Raw genomic sequence first — 17681 nt, 5'->3', positions numbered from 1 at the left:
TATCGTATTTTTACAAATGTGTTGCTTTAAAATGATCAATATCTAAAGCAGCGATGATTATGAATTTATTAGCAAAGCTACCATTTTATGAATGGTAGTGTATAAAGACATGCAGTGCAAATAACTAGTGTTCCCATTTAAGATCATTTTCCTTGTGGTCACAAATTACAGTACAGTGCAGTTAGAGTTGTAAATATGCAGCATGTGTAGATACCAGCCATATTTTAAGCTGGAGCCCACATTGAATGAAAATGTAAACTTGTCTTTACTACTGGTGTGCTGTTGAAATAAGATAAAAATCATACTTTTTGCACATATTTATTAAATGCATTTAATATACACGGATATAGAAATACTACAGTCTAAGGCAAAAATCATTACAGCTCATCAAGCTTTGCCTGTACTAGCTGTTTTAAATGTGCTCCTTGCTAATTTAACTAATTCATTATTTAAAAGGTTGGAGAGATAAGCAAATTAAAAATATTATTTGTTTCTCCTGTAAGCCTTGTTTAAAATTTAAATGAAAGAAATTCTGTTTTATCCTTGATATCAGATAATATATAATTTATAATAACACAGGATTATTAGAATATAAGTAGGTTTGGAAGGACAAATAAGTATACTGCTCAGCATTTTTAGCGTCAAGCAGTTTAGGGAAGGATATATGAATAAAAATAGAGAGTATATAAGCTTTTGAAAATCCATAATGCTATCTCAACTTCTGTAGATAGCTAGTACTTAATATTATTTATCCTAGTATTTCACATTTTGCAGTGCTTAGCGCAAAAATCACATAGGCTTTGTAACTTTCATAGCAAGAGTAAAATAGAAACTCCCCTTTTTTTAATAACATAAGACAGTGATTCTAGTAATAAGATTGAGTAACTGATTTTGGTGATTTTTAAATAGTGGTTTTATCAGAACCATCAGTTGTTGTAGCACTGTTTAGAAACCGGACTTACTGTAATTTTTCTGCACTTCCAAATCCATGTTTCATACTTCTTTTCACCTTAGTCTTTCATGTTGTTTATTATAATTGTTCATCCAATTAATATCAGTATGAATAATCATATTGCAAACCTCATGACACTTACTGCCAAAAAGTGTTTCTTTGCCATGAGTTAGGCAATCTGACTCTATTACACAGTTATTAACTAATATTACAGCAAGCCACGTATGCCTTTCATACTAGGAAAAACGAGGCCAATTGCAGATTTTCTTCATGCCTCAGAAGTCAATTTTCTTTCACTTGTGGAGCAACACTATTAATACATTCACTGTTCCGACATACTGAGAAGAACAGGTAAATAATTCATTACCAGAAGACTGAAAGGTAGTGTAGTTGCTGGGACTTCACTCTGCATAGATCTTGTTTTAGCTTGGTTTTCTTTAGTAAAAGTTAAAAAAAAGTTAAATCAACTGAAGATGAACAGGTATCCTTTTATTTATTATTATTATTATTTTTAATAAGCTTGCTTATTTAGGTTATAAGTGCAAACAGACTTGCATAATGAAAACAATGTCATAATAAAAAATGGGAATAATCTAGTTTTGTTAGTGAATATATATAGTTATGTAAATAGTTAAATCAATTATAACTAAAAAGTGAAGCCTTAAAGTAGCAACTCAGAGAAGACCCCTAAATTTTCAAAAAAGGCTGCATAAATAATGTTAGGAACTCAATATGCTTTAGAGCAATTGCAAATATGATTTCACAGATGCTTACATTTTTATGTTCACATTTATTTCACAAGGTTACATGAACTGCTTTTGGCACTAACAAAATTAAGTTGCATGAAGGTTTTCTGTAGGAAAAGCCTTGCTTCCAACAGAACAGAATTTTGTGATAAAAAGTTTTCTGTGGAGGCAAAAAGACCGTAATTTTTCAGGAGGAGAAAAAAAAAACGCAAAGGCAAACCTGGGGTTTCTTGCTGGACTACATCTCCCATTATGTGCCAATGCTAGGTAGTCTTATGATATGCTCATCCTGTTTGGCCTTAATGGAAAAAGAGATGCACCACAGGAAACGTGGTCTGGCAGAAGAACTCAGAACATGTGGAACAAAGGGAGATTGTTACATTTCCATTTGTGTGTTTCTGTTCCCAAGCAAGGTATTTTTTGTCCTTTCTGTTGACCAAAAAGTTAAAAACTGTAACACCCCCCAAAATGTGCCAACTCCATAGTATCTTTAAAAATGAAATTACTTCCATTCAAATTTTGCTCTAGACATGGAAAAAGTACCTGGAGTATATATCTGTATGGTAAAAATTCTGCTCAACCTACACATGCATGTACAGGCTTGAAGATTTACCATCTTCATAATTCAGATCCTTTTGTGTGATGAACCTTTTTCATTGTAGTTTCTACTTGCCAGATGTTCAGTTGCCGTTTTCCAGTAAAGTAACATTGACTGGGGCTTAAGGAAATGATAAATTCTTCATTTACAGTGTTGGAGAAGGGAAAATATGCAAATGCTTTTAAATAACACTTCTTGCCAAACACAGAGTTAATTGGATAAAGGCATGCTAGTGTGCATACATGGTTCTGGGTATGTATGCAGGAGATTAAAAAAAATCACAGGTTTTGACCCTGTGTATAGCTGGTAAAACCTACCCTTATAAATACTTTGCTATATATTGTGCAAGAGAAAGCTATGCACAAGGAATAACTATGGTATTATTTATGCATTTATTGTGTTCTTTAGGGGACAAGCAAAAGATGATTTGGAGGAACTCAAAGGTACCATGTATTTTAATCTGTCTACAATGGATAGTAATGCATAATTACAATAAATAAAGGGGAAGAAATACATATATAGGTATCAAATCCTGTTCCTCCAGTCTCTTGCTTGATTCACTGGATGCTTTCCACCACACAGCTTCCTGTCATTTCATATTGTTTGGTGTATACTATGCCCTGACTGACAGTCCCACCTCTCTCAGCCTTTCCTCATATGAGAGATGTGCCAGTCTCTTAATAATGTTAGTGGCCCTTCCCTGGGCTCTCTCCAGTAGCTCCATCTCTCTCTTATGCTGGGGAGCCCAGAACAGGACACAGCACTCCAGGTGTGGCCTCTCCAGTGCTGAGAAGAGGGGAAGGGTTACCTCCCTCGACCTGCTGGCAGTACTCCTCCTAACACAGGCCAGGAGGCTGTTGGCCTTCTTTGCTGCAGGGGCGCATTGCTGGCTTGTGTTCAACTTGGTGTCCACCAGGACCCCCGGGTCCTTCTCTGCAAAGTCTTGTATCTAATCAATACCTTTTTAATCTACCTGTACTTACATATAATTTATTGTAATGTGGCACCTTCAGTTACTGTAAATCTACGCAGAGATGAAATATTGTATAAGATTTTTTAGCTTACGTATCCTGCACCTGGGCATGATATACATATATATGAGTAATGTTTTGTGCTTGATGTGACAATCCTCATGTAATGAGAAATCTGCAAAGCATGGAATTTCAGTAGCTGATTGATAGATGTTCTTGGTGAGACCAGAAAAAATACCGCTGCTTTCTAAACTGTTGGCAGCCTCCTTTCACTTCTAATTTTGTAATCCATTTCTGGAAGAGTTTTTTGGAAGTAAGTCATTATCTCATATTCCTGGTTTATGTGAAAACCTGACAACAGAACAGTTTTTTAGAGATGTCTAATTGTTATTCGTGGGTAGGATTAGTAGTCCCCATTTTTGCCTTTTGTGTTTGTGGCATCTTTTTTTTCCGTTCTAACACTTGTTTTCATGGCACTGATAAATATGCAAAGAATGGAGGAAATCTCAGAAAAACTTTCCAGTTCATTAAAATATTTAATAACTAATTTGGGTGTGGCTGTGATGTGATAGGAAACATTAACATGTGGGCTTGTAATGTAATTTGTCTCAATGTATTTTCTTTTTTCTTTCCTTGTCACAGTTCCCAGAAAATTACTTTCTTTTTCCAAGTTCATCTCTCAGTATTTTACTTAAACACAAAATACTTCAACAAAATCTTTTTGTCTCCTATATTAACCTTTGATTTACTGTCACTTCAAATATTTCCCACTTCTTGGACTCATGCTGCCAATTTTTTTCTCTCTTCACGGAGAATATTTAGCGGTTCTTGAGCCTGAGTTTGGAAATACAGAGCAGTAACAGTAAATAATCAATTAAGCTTTTTTTTTTTTTCTTTTTTAACAGATGGATTCCACAGGTTGCAAGTTGTATTTAGTTGCATGGAATAGCCTTGCCTATGTAAAACACAGAAGACAAAATGTTGCTTTCTTTTTTTGGGCTAGAATATGTAGTTAACTCATCAGTATATATTGAGGTAATCTTGAGTGTCCAGCCTGCTTTCACACAATTATTTTTCTGTTGTTTTAGTTTGCTCTGTAAATAAGGTACTGACATTTAGTATTTGTCAAAATGCCCTATCTTAACTTGGAAAGATACCCTTCAATTTTATTTTCTGGCTTTCAAAATATATCTCGGTGGGTTCAGAAAATCCATGTTCCAGAAATCATGGGTGTGTCCCAAGCAAGCATAGCATCTGTGTTAGTCAACATGAGCACAAAACAGATGGGAAAAATACGAATCACAAATATGCTATGTACAAATTGGTTGGCACAAAAGTTGATTTGACCAGCTATAGTAGAACATACATGTAAATAATTTTAAATACTGGAAACAGTGGAGCTGTTTCACACTATATGACACCTCAGGACAATTATACTGAGCTTGACTTTAAACCATTAACTTCCTTTCTTTTTTATTTTGTTATCTTTGTTCCAATAAATCCTCTAAGCTTTTAATTTGGCAGGAGGTAGTTAAAAGTATCATCATAGAAAGGTCTGGGACAATTGCCCAATATGCATTTCCTTGAGAGTTCTAACACTTAGTATATTTTTAAACTGTATTAGTAAATTAAATAATTTTTCTTTACCATTCATGTAAAAGTTCATTGCCCATATCTCTTTGAAACATAATTGTGCTTGTCTGTTTCCAAAGTGCAGATTCAGTAACAAAACAGCTGAAACGCAGCAATATGATTTGCAGACTGCAAACACCTGTAGATGCTACGATGCTGGTACATTACACATTTGATCAGCATGCTATGGCAGTTTATTTACACACTCAGCTTTTTTAAAAGTAAACTTTTTTTCCTGTCTGTTAATGGCTTCCAACTTACATGGATTTTAATAGGCTTTAAAATCTCCCCTGAAGGCTGTTGCAATGTTTAGCAAGTAATGAAATCATTCACATTAGTCATGCTTACCATTAAAGCGTTTCCTCAGTTTTGGTAGAAAGAAGCCTTGTTAGAAGCAAGCATGTTAACAAAAGAAGCAATTAAAACTTCTGCTGCATAGAAGTGTTTGCGTTGCTGCCCGTCTCTAATTAATAATCAATTCAGCAGATGTTCACCTTTCTCTCTTTTTTTTTTTTTTTTTTTTTTTTTGTAGAACTTAGACAGGAAAAAGATGCTTTTTGCTTCTGTGAGACTATGTCAAACACCCCATTACATGCAGATACCAGATAATTTTGAAGCTGGAGGTAATACTGGAGTGTAGTTACATTTTGGTATAATAGCTTTGCAGTGTGATGAAAAATGTCCTGTAATATATGTCATTTTGAAGTGGATATACACACTGCTGAAGTTTTATTCAGTTTAATGTGTCAGAAATTTTGCACTCACAACACCTGATCATTAGTATATTTAATACTATCACCATACAGCTAGAAGACTTGTATTCGTGCTGTCTGGATTACTACTTAATTCACCCTGTATTCTGTCTAATATACTGTATAGGAGACAGTATTTCTCACGTCATGAGTTATCTAGTACTGCTTAATTAAGATACTGATGCACAATTTCATATTAAAGATGTTAAACAAGTTGGATAGCTACATAATCCTGCAAATTTCCATAATAAATTATTTTATATTGAGTTCTGTTTGGACTGCATGCTGAACAGTACAACTTAGATGATTGTAAATACCCGTGTTCTAGGCATGTCAGTGTAATATCTAAGCAAAGTAGTTTCATAGAAGAGATGATACCTTTCATTAGAAAAACTTGGAGGAGGGAGAAAGAGATAGTAAACGATTTGGGGTACACAAGTTGATTATACAAAAAGGTAGATAATAAGTAGTGTTGCATGCTTACCTCATCCTCTTTTTTCATCATATTGGTAGGTCAAACTATTGATATATTTATAAAATTCTCAAGTTTCGAAATGGTGAAGTATGTGTTAGAAGACAAAAAATACAAAACAATCAGTAATGATACCTGTTGTAATTGTATTAAAAATACAAAAAGTAACGGATTATTTATTTTACTTAATACATTACAGAGATACCAATGTGTTTGCTTGCCTGGATGGGAAGGAACATTTTGTGAATATGAATCAAATGAATGTAATTCAGAGCCTTGTAAAAACAATGGCACCTGCATGGATCTTTTCAACAGCTATCGGTAAGTGTTGCATCTTCTCACTCTGTGATGATGTTCCAGGAATGACAGACTTATGCATCCAGTTATTCTTTCATTTCTCAGCTTGGGGAATGGAATGTTATTACACAAAGATGAGCAAACAACTTGTGTCATGGATACACTGCTTCACTGCACATTCAATTGAAGTCAGCAGACATAATTAATTGTAGATGGAAAATTAAAAAAATGCATCAATTCAAAACACTTAGCAAGTAATCTAATCTGGAACTGTATTTTGTCAAGGAAAATACACAATCTCTTTCTGTCATATATGTCCTGTAAGCACAGGAGATGCTTTAAGAGTAAAAGTAGTGGGAGTAGACATAGTTGTACAATCGTAGATGAAGAGATTATATCATTGCTGCCACCTTGTGGCTTAAAATGACAAGAAAATAGTAATTTAACTAAAATTTACAGCCACACTGGGAGAAAGTATGAGGATTTGACACTAACTGTATTATTTTTAGCTTAAACCCCAATCTTTATTTCACGCATGCATTTATGATTTAAAAATTTTTTTGTTTCAGTATTATGAAGATAAGGACTGCGTAAACAATCTAGCAGTCCACTTCTGTTACTTGTAGCCAGGGTTTACCTATATTATGATGCCAATACTAGAACAGTCCTGTATCTGAATGTAAACTCTTAATAGATACTGATACAGCTGCATAAAGAACACAGTGTAATTACTGTACACAGTCTAGTTGTGCAGTGATTTTATTCCTGGTAATACAGACAATAATCAGAAAGAAAACCTACCACAGTTGAAAACAGACAATTCCCCAGATAGTTAAATTTCTCTTTGGCTAAGTTAAATAATATATATAATATCATATATTTATTTGCATTAGTTTATGTTCAGAATTTAACTGAAATACTTCGTGTTATTCTAGAGCTTCATTTATATATAGTATTAGATATGCTGTTTTTGTAAAATTTTTTTCAGTTTTTTCAATAACAGAAAAAGAAGAGTCTAGTGAGGTTGAGAAAATCTGTAAAAATATTTTTAATTGCTTTTTTCACTTTTTTAAGTCTGTTGGGATATAAAACAACTTGTTAAAGATTTTTTTATTTTTGTAGTTCTTATTTTTTGTGAAGTTTGTAGTTCTTTGTAGTCTACTAACAAAAAATAATTTTATAACTGCGTACTGTTTATATCTGATTAGCTGTTCATTATGGCAATTTGAATTCTTACATGATTTAACGGATTGTATAGGCAAATGTACAGTTTCACCATCCTTAAAGACAATTTCAGGTGCGTGAATATTTTTGCAACCATGTATCATTACCTGTCCTTTCATTTTACCTGTTTTTTCAGCCTCTGGAAGCATTATATGTATTGCAGAAGGTAACATGGCTTCTGATTTTATTCATAGCTGAGTCAACTATGTATGAGCAAATCCAAGGACCCCCTATTCTTTAATGAGAAAAAAATGTTCAAAAAGTACTTTTTCAGGATTTGGCAAATACTGAACTATTACAGAAAATGTTTACAAGAGAATTGGTTTCAACTGTAAGCACCGCATATTTTTCCTCAGAGCTATTTGTCCTAGTTGACATAACAGAGCAGGAAAATTAGATGTATCACTGAATCATCTATACAAGGGTCATGATAAGCCAAACTAGAACAACTTATTCAGAGATACCTGTAGCTGAAACTGGGAGTCTAAGGAGTTTAAGATTTGGCAACCACAAGGAAAATGAGTCTAGACCAATGTTTTGTTGTATAATCTAAAGCAATTTCATTTCAATCATTAGAGTTGTCCTAGTTGATACTCACAGATGTTAAAAGGCGTTCTGGTTTCTTTTACAATACACTCATTTAATATCCAAAAAGTGTTGGTTTCCATTACCTCTTTTAACACTTTTCTCTTAAAAACTACAGCAACAAGACAAAGTGTTCATCTCATGGTAGCTAAGCAGTGGCAGTGACTAGTATCTGATCCTGAGGACATCCAGACATATCTTTAAAATTAAATGTAGTCTTTAAAACGGGATAACTGGCTTCTAGCTGCCTAATAGAAAGGGTCATTGATGTTCTTGAGCTGTGCCTAGGCATTGTTTTGGACAAGCACTAGTTGGTCTGGACCAAAATCAGTCCAGTAACTGCTCTGAGAATGCAACAGTGATAGACAATGCAGTTTCCTTGCCTGTGGCCGTGTTCTGGCACTGTTTATTTTCCTGGTATGAGTGTAGCTGCTGGCAGTGATACTCGGAATTTTCTGAATTTCTTTGAAGTTGGCCATACCACTCCTGGCACTTGGTATCACTTCTAACTTAAATTCATGTAAAGGATATATAACATACCTGTCTTTTATGCCTTTGATAATACTCATTAGTTTACTTTCTCTTAAGTATTTGCAGATCTATCTGAAAACATCAGTTCTTGAAAAACTAGGTAGTGTATTGTGCAACAGCATAAAAAATGTTTTTGTACAGGAAAAAAAACCAGAAAATAATATAATACAAAAGGAAATATTTTTGTACTAAGTTTGAAATCTGTACTAATGAGAACAATAATACAAACCATAATTACTAATTAAAAATTTCTCTTAAGTTCATTTATTTATGTGGCGCTATTCATTTTTGAACCTTGATATGAAAACTTGCTGCCAAAACTGAAGGATCAACAAGTATGCCAGAACTGAATGGTTTTCTTTATGGATTTCATCATAGGAAAATAAATCACATGCTGACAGAAGGAAAAAAAAGCCTTCTCAGTTGCATATTTTTATTTTTAAAAATCAGAATAAGGAATTTAGAATAAGAAAGATACTGAATCAGTAGTTAAGCTTGAATTGTTAAATGTCAATAATTTGTTACATAATTCCTGTTTCATTCAAGTTAATTTTTGTTCAGCTGATAGACTAAGAAATTTCTTTTTCTCACTTTTCAGTTTGGCACATGGCACAGCAAAGAAATTAATTTAGAATAGTTTCATGCGTATATTTCCAGTACCCTGTCAACCTCACTTTTAATTTTCACAATAGCATAATCTCTCAAATTATGTCTCTGAACGTTTATAGGCAGATGCATCTATTATCAGCTGAATTCCCTATTTCTCCTCTATCCTATTGTATCATGCCTCCTGATATTTCTGAGGTTTTTCCCTAAACATCAAACCCTAATGAAAGCCCTTGTGTCTCCTTTGCTGTTACCAGCTTACAGGGAAACTTTAAGTGAAAATCTCCTCAACTCTTCTTGCAAAATAATAGGCAACATAGTTTTATGGATGAACCGTGGTTTCTAACGATGTAGAATAGTTTGGAACTTGGCTGTAATCATTATGACGTTAAAACTCGGAGAATTAACCAGGTGTCTTTCCACAGTACTGAATTCTTTCTGTATATCCACACTATTTGCCATTTTGTCAGTATTCGTTGTTGAGGTTGTTATAAAGAATAAAGATGGTGTGTTGTTGCTGCTTTTCTTTTTATAACATACCAATGGACTTCTCCATACTAAACAGGAAATTAGACTTACTTAAGTATATTTCCTTATGCCATCTATTGATCTTATATTCTTTAAAAGAGTTTTAGTGTTTGCTTCAGTAAAGTTATCCTTTGTCAGCGGTTGAATCCATCCACTAAGATACCATTTTATAATCTCTGTGTAAACTGAAGTACAGTTCTGTTTTTATACCTGTAGTTTATCCTTTTTCCTCTGTTACTTTTTTTAACATTTTCTTTTTTAAAAAACTTAAAAAAATACAGAATAGTCATCCTTACAGTATCTTGGTCACTGATTGGGACTCATGCTGACTGTGTTAGTCAGTCTAACAGTGCCAGTCCTTAACAGAGCTCTATCTAGAATCTCTGCTCACTATGACTGTACTGTAAAGTATAAATTCCTTTCATGGTAAACTTCATTCATGTGCAACAAACTTATCTTTAATGTATAGATACATATATCAGTTAGGAAATTAGTGATCTCTCTGATGGGAATATTTAAAAAGACTTGACAAACTGTGCAAGTTCCAGACTTCAGAATGACTCCTTACTGGATTGCTGATATTCATTAACGTGACACATTGCCAAAGGTTAATTCTTAATCACTGTTAATCATTATCATTGCATGTAAAACACCATTAGTCCTTACCATTAGTAGCTTTACAAACTATTATTTTTATTTATATATTTATTTATCATTTATGTTTACATAATCATGCAGTACTATGGAACTGATGCTGCTTAGTTAGCACTGCTGGCTGTGGCTGTTGATGGCTCTCAGTTGCTGAGGTCAAGGTAGTCAGTGCCTAGAGTTCTTCAGTGAGGGAAGCAGGAACCACAGTGGCCTTGTCTTCTTTTTTCCCTGTCTTTTCTCACTTACCAATGTTTTGTGCTTCCTCCCTCCTCTCCAAAAGAAATGTGTGACCTTATCTGCCCTTGACATCTTACTTTTGGAATCAGGACCCCTTGTTTCACCTGTTTTTGCAGAGACAGACGTCTTTCCTGCCTGCTTATTCTTGTCCTTTAGATTTTACTTCTGGCACGTGTTTTCTTACACCCTGTTTATGCAGCTATATCACAGGTCTTCATTTGCCCCTTCACAGTTATGGATATTATTTCTATATTTAAGCCTAGTTGTGTTACAAAATGCTTTAAGTGGTGTTACAGTATTATGAAATGCTTGTTCATTTTCTCCAGTTATGCTATGTTAGTGTGCTTATGTCTGGAACAAATAGGTACAGTTCCTTTAGCCTGCTTCCGTGCACCCTTGTTTGGGTGCAGTGGTCCTCTTCTTTGGCATATGATACAGATGTGATTTTTGTCTAATGTTATGACTGGGTCACACGTGGGTACTCAGTAAAAAAAATTGTATATAGTTTTTCAATGTTATTTGTATGCTTCTAATTCTAGGAACTAGCTTTTTCTTTTCAGAGGTGACTGGTGCTGAAACACCTCTTTCCCACTAACTTGTGCAAGGACAAAAGTTGGTAAATGCCAATGTTACCTTTAAGTATGAGGCTTAAGTACCTTAAGCACTTGTGAGAAATTACTGATAATGTACAAAAATGTTGTCTGTATTTAAATGCTCTTCATTTAAACCCTTTTGTTGTTTATCCTGTCCTGTAAGAGGCCCTGGTTTTCCTACCTCCCTTTAGACTCCAGTTGAAATAATGACTTGTGTTTGTAGTGGAGGGTGATTTCAGAACTCATCTCAAACTGTGCTAGTCTTCCTTAGCAATGCTTCTTCAATTAAACCATGCCACAATCATCTTTCTTCATCTTTACTTAAATAATAATTTATGCCAGCTGACAATTTGGGTAACCGTACTGTCAACCAGAGTTAGACTTATTCTGTCTCCTTCCTATTACTTTCTCAGTCCATTCCCAAATACAACATCTTGCCCTGTAGCTCCCCTCTTTGCTTCTTAGCATTTGAAGCCACGTGTTCTTTTCAGAATAAAAAAAACAGTTTTTAATTAGTGTAACTGTCATCTACCTGTGCTGAGTTCTTACAAAAGGACTGGTCTTATGTCATCAGAATGTATTCAGTGTTATGCATACCATGAACTTTAATTATACTACTATCACAGAAAAGCAGCACACTGTTTTGTTTGTGTGGTTTTTTTTTTTTGCCCCCCCCCCCCCCCCCCCCCCCCCCCCCCCCGAAGAATTATTTGGAAAAGCAAAGTTAAAAATCAGCCTCTGCGTTTTCGCAGAACTATGCAAGAATTGTTCTGTGCTAAGTTGTATAAGCGGATGATTCCTAAATCAGGGATGGGTGAATATCTGAAACATCCATAAGTAAAAGCATGCATATTTATGCAGTATATTTTTAAGATATGCTTATTTCTAAATGAATGGATTTTAAACTATCATGGCATTCAAAAGTAAATCATGATATGATTACAATTTGGATGCTGAGTTCAGTCTGCCGTCCCCTTCCCTTTTTATTGGCACTCCTTTAAACTACTGCTATACTCTTTCTTACTTTTTCTCCCCCAGAAGCGGTAAACAGCTTTTCCCACAGATGGGGATCAGCTTGGCATTTAATGGTCACAGATGCCAAACTCTGGAACATTTTTTTGCAAGCAGCATCTGGCTACTTATCTGGCATTTCTTCAGGGTTCTTTGGCCAGCTCTTCCTCTCTTGCTGCAGAGATGTTTCCCAGAACATTTGTCTGTTGTGCTTCTGACTTAATCTTTAGTTCTGACTTGCAGGTTTTTTTTCATCCTAGTACCAAGTTATGTATGCACCTCTTACCTCAAAACCATCTTCAAAAGATTTATATGGACAGTCAGGAGATCTACTAATGAATTAGCTAAAGAAATTTGTGAAAGCGCAAACAAGTGTTTCCTCCAAAGATAGCAAGGGTTTTATAGTTTCATCTCTGGTAATACTGCTAACAACTGGAAATGTGTAGTGTGCTGCTTATTATACTGTGGTGTGTGAAATCAGCTTTAGGGTTTTCATTGCCTTAGGCAAACAACAAAATATCGCTGTGCCATCTTAGTAGCATCTACTGAAAACTCACTGACATTTTGCACCCCTTAGGGCATATTTTGGCCACTATTCAAAAGTTTTCTAAAAGGACAGTGGCATTTTTATTCAAAATCCCAATGAAACATGAAATTTAAAACAACACACAGTAAGTACCTGGAAAATACACACCCCCCCACCACCCCACCACCACCCCCCCGCTCATCAGCTTTTCCTTCCTGAATAGTAGAATTGCTCGTCTTGGTATATTTAGTCATTAGTTGATGTATTTTAAATAAATGTTTTATAATATCTTTTGGTTACAGACACCCAAAGAGACATGAAATGACCATTTGACGAACTCGCAGGTTAAGTGGAGGGAGTACAAAACAGTTTCTAAAATAATGAGGTACCTGAGGCATAGCTTTGAGAGTGCATGAAATGTGATATAAAAGTTATCCAGATTAATCATAGCTGTAGGGCAGTTAAATGCTTTCAGTGTAAATAATGTACAAATACATGAGCACAGCTAACAGAGGCAGCTAGCAGATGAAGCAGTTTGCACAGCACTTTCTGGGCTCTGGCTTGAGATATGCTAGATTTTCTGGGAACTACTTCTGGGGTCATCAGAGGACTGCTGTGAACTGAGGAGCTTCAGGGTGCCTCCTGCTCCTGGGAAGGGATAGCTACAGGAAGCTGTGTCTGCTAGCAAGCTGTAGCAGTTTCCCACAAGCTTTGTTGTCAACTTTTCTTGATCGATGGGGACTTTGGGTTTTTTTGTTTCTAGCTGACTCCTCATTAGGGACAGTCAAGCATCCTTTTAGCAAATGCTGGAGTGTATGTAACTACCAAGCCTAGAGCACAGCCAGCAGAGGGAGTAGTGCGGAAAGGGGGGCAGAAACTCTGTTGAAGACACTGTGTACTTAAGTAGTGAGGTGGTACAGGGCACCATCCCTGACCATTCACAGGAGCAACTACCTCAGCATATTCGAGACCTCAGACCAGACTGAGCTCCTCAGGAAGGATGTAGTTCTGCAGGCCTGGGTCTCCAGAGATGTCTGGGTCCTCTTGCTGAGGCTGAGACCAGAGGACACAGTGTCCTTGCTTGCAGGAAGTACTTGTGCGCTGGAGGAGGATCTGTGCTGCCGAGTAAATGAGCTGCAGGAGGCAGTCAGTAGACGGTGCAGCTTCAGAGATGACGACAACAACATCATATTCTCTAAGACCCTACGGATATAGGAACCCGAACTCCTAACCATAGTGAAGGAGGACCAGGCAGAGTGTGCTTAGAAGGTTTGGAAATGAACTCCAGTGATGATGAAGGCTGGAAGCTTGTGACATCGACAATAGGATGAGGGCTCCTGTCCTATCTGCAGCTGTGCAACTACAGAGTAGGGTCAACGAGCTGGTAGCAGAGGAGGGAGAAGAAGCTCTGTCCAGTGAAGCATCCAAATCAGCTGAAACTGAGCCATGAGGCAGCACCAGGAGGAAAGGGTGAATGATCATATTGGAGACTCCCTGCTGCAGGATCCTGACAGGATGTATCATGAGTCCTGAGGGAGCTGGCTGATGTCATTGTGAGGCCACTCTTGATTATCTTTAAAAGGTCTTGGTGATTAGGAGAGGTTCCTGAGAATTGGAAGAAAGACAGAAAATGGAAATATGCCAGAAAATGGAATGGAAAAAGGCAGAAAAAAGGCTGGAAATGGAAAATCTCACAGCTATCTTCAAGAAGGGCAAGAAGGAGGGTCTGGGAAACTGTGGACCAGTCAGCCTCACCCTGATCCCTGGGAAGGTGATGGAGTAAATAATCCTTGAAATTGTTTCCACACACGCGATGGAAAAGAAGGTGATTGGGAGCGTGGATTTACAAAGGGGAAGGCATGCCTGATAGCAGCATTCAATGAGATGACTAGCTTGACAGATAATGGGAGAGCTGTGGATGTTGTTTATCTTGACTTCAGCCAGACATTAGACACTATCTACCATAATATCCTCATAGACAAAACTGGCTAAACTGCCAGGCACAAAAACCAGCTGGTGGTCAGTCAGTGGTGGTGTACCCACGAGGTCACTAAGGAAGGCCAACAGCATCCTGGGCTGCATTAAGAAGAGGGAGGTGATCCTTCCCCTCTACTAAGTACTTGTAAGATACATCTGGAGGGCCATGTCCTCTTCTGGGCTCCCCAGTATGAGAGACACATGGATAAACTAGAGAGAGTCCAGCAAAAGGCTGCTAAGGTGATCCAGGGACTGGAACTCCTCCATATGAGAAAACGCAGAAAGAGCTGGGACTGTTTAGCCTGGAGAAGACTTAGCAGGATCAATGTGTGTAATACTGGGGATGGGGAGAGGGCACAGGTAAAGAAGACAGAGCCAGACTCTTCTCAGTGGTGCCCAGTTGTTGTGGTTTAACTGTAGCTGCACCGTGCAGGCTCACTCACTGCCTCCCCCCTTTCCCCTTCCCCCCGTGGGATGGGGAAGAGAATCGGAAAAGTAAAAGTGAGAAGACTCATGGGTTGAGATAAGAACAGTTTAATAACTCAAAGTAAAATAATAATAAAATAATATACAAAGCAAGTGATGCACAATGCAATTGCTCACCACCTGCTGACCGATGCCCAGCGTGTCCCTGAGCAATGGTCACTGCCCCCCAGCCGACTCCCCCCATTTTATATATTGAGCATGATGTCATATGGTATGGAATAGCCCTTTGGCCAGTTTGGATCAACTGTCTTGGCTGTGCCCCCTCCCAGCTTCTTGTGCACCTGGCAGAGCATGAGAAGCTCAAAAGTCCTTGACTAGTGTAAACATTACTTAGCAACAACTAAAACATCAGTGTGTTATCAACATTATTCTCATCCTAAATTCAAAACACAGCACTATATTAGCTGCTAGGAGGAAAATTAACTCTATCCCAGCTAAACCAGGACACCAGTCAATGGACCAGGGGCAACAGGCACAAACTGAAATACAGGAAAGTCCATTTAAATGTTAAGAAAAATCTTTTTTTACTGTTAGAGTGATTGAACACTGGAACAGGTTGCCTAGAAAGGTTGTGGAGTGTCCATCCTTGGAGACAGCTAAAATGCAACTGGATGAGGTCCTGAGCAGCCTGCTGTAGTTGACCCTGCTGTGAGCAGGAGGGTTGAACTAGATTATCTCCAGATGTCCCTTCCAACTTCAAAGATTTTGTGCATTTCTATTTCTTTCTGTAATCATCCAGATTTTTTTGTCTGATTATATGCATAGATCCCTCAAAGTTTGGGCATAAGTAGGTGATTTTCATACTAAAATTGGGCAAGAGTATACATAAACATATACACCGGTTACTCTGCACTTCAAATCTCTTAAATTCGGTCTACTCCTATGCTTAATGTATGTGCAATACGTGCAATTTTATATTTGCAGTTTTTCAGTTTTGGTATGTATTTTGGGATTTTGACATTTTTAAATAGCAAGTTTCATATATGCCCGTAAACGAAGGTGTTTATCATACATGTAATTACTATAGTGAGGAATAATAAAATATAGTGAACTACATATATAAAAATGGTATTAATTCAACAATTTCTGGTCGTAAGATTTGTATGGAAACATTTAAAAGACAAACATGAAAGAAAGGGCTAAAGAAGAAAGAAAGATTGAACCGTGCTTGTGTTGCATTTCATTTCTTCTCTGGTGGCTGAAGTGAGAACGCAGAAAAAAAATATGGATGTAAACTTCCCTTTCATTTTTTTTCTCCCGCAGTTGATGAGATGGGGTGGGATGGAGCGTCCAGTTTCTGTAATTATAGGCTGGCATAATTTGTAACAGATTTGGAGAAGAAATACTGGGCCATACCGGTTCTTATCCCTGCACTGACAGGGTGTGGAGAACGGGCAGACTGAGTACCTTTTCCCTTTTGAGGAAGAGCCTAAGGGTAAATTCTTAGAGCACACTGAGGTACCTTTTGTCTTTCCTCAGACCTAAGCTCCTTGACTTCAAGGTCACTGCTGAAGAGAAAATGCACAGAAAAGTGGACACATGCAGTTGGGAGGACACTAGGAGTGAGGGCCAAAGGAGAAATCTGTCAGTCATCTGCAAGGACCAGTTTTAAAACTGCACAAGCACACACTGAGCAGCCTGAAGTGTGTATGAACAAGTGAATTCAGTTACTCTGGTGCATGTAAAAGACACAGAAATTATTTCCATTAAGCATGAAGAAAGATTAAAAATAATAGTAGTCGAATAGTTCTGTGGAGGTGGAAGAATTGACTCTGCAGGAGTTTGCCAAAACTGGGTTAGAAAACCGCACGTTGTTCCTTTTAAAAACAGAACTGTTCAATAAATTAATTCAGAATTTGCTCAAAGGCATTGAAATTAATGAAGCAGAGGCTTGGAGAAACAGTTTGGACCATCTCAAAATATTCCTGTTGTTCAAGTTTGAAGATAAAGTGGTGGTGCATTAGAAGGCAAGTATATGAGCTGAAGTGCTGGATGAAAGAGTGGATAAAGCTTAAGGAGAAGTACGAGAGGGATAGAAAGCTGGGTGCTCATAATGAGATTTGGTCTAATAAATAAAAATGAAAGAACAAAAAAAATGCCCAGTTGCCTTCAGTGCAAATGACAACAGATAGCATTGTTTCTTTGATTATTTTTTCTTATTTATTTATTTTGTCATAACCTATTTATGGTTACCTTAAAGTGAGTATGTAACTTTTAATATTTGGCATTTTTCTGCCTGATAGATCTTCGATGGAAGTCATACCCTTATATCATGTTATATAGCAATGATATTAAAATTGAAATTC

General features: G+C 36.8%; 1 protein-coding gene across 1 annotated transcript in view; it reads left to right on the top strand.

The window, feature by feature from the left end:
* Positions 1-17681, top strand: part of EYS (eyes shut homolog) — a 951425-nt gene that overhangs the window by 350885 nt on the left and 582859 nt on the right. Inside the window, exon 22 of the mRNA XM_075497152.1 lies at positions 6323-6444. Coding sequence (XP_075353267.1) covers positions 6323-6444 — 122 coding nt within the window. The remainder of the gene's footprint in view (positions 1-6322; positions 6445-17681) is intronic.

This window comes from Mycteria americana, chromosome 3, assembly GCF_035582795.1.
Source record: "Mycteria americana isolate JAX WOST 10 ecotype Jacksonville Zoo and Gardens chromosome 3, USCA_MyAme_1.0, whole genome shotgun sequence".
Taxonomy (NCBI): domain Eukaryota; kingdom Metazoa; phylum Chordata; class Aves; order Ciconiiformes; family Ciconiidae; genus Mycteria; species Mycteria americana.
This window is presented reverse-complemented; position numbering and strand designations above follow the sequence as displayed.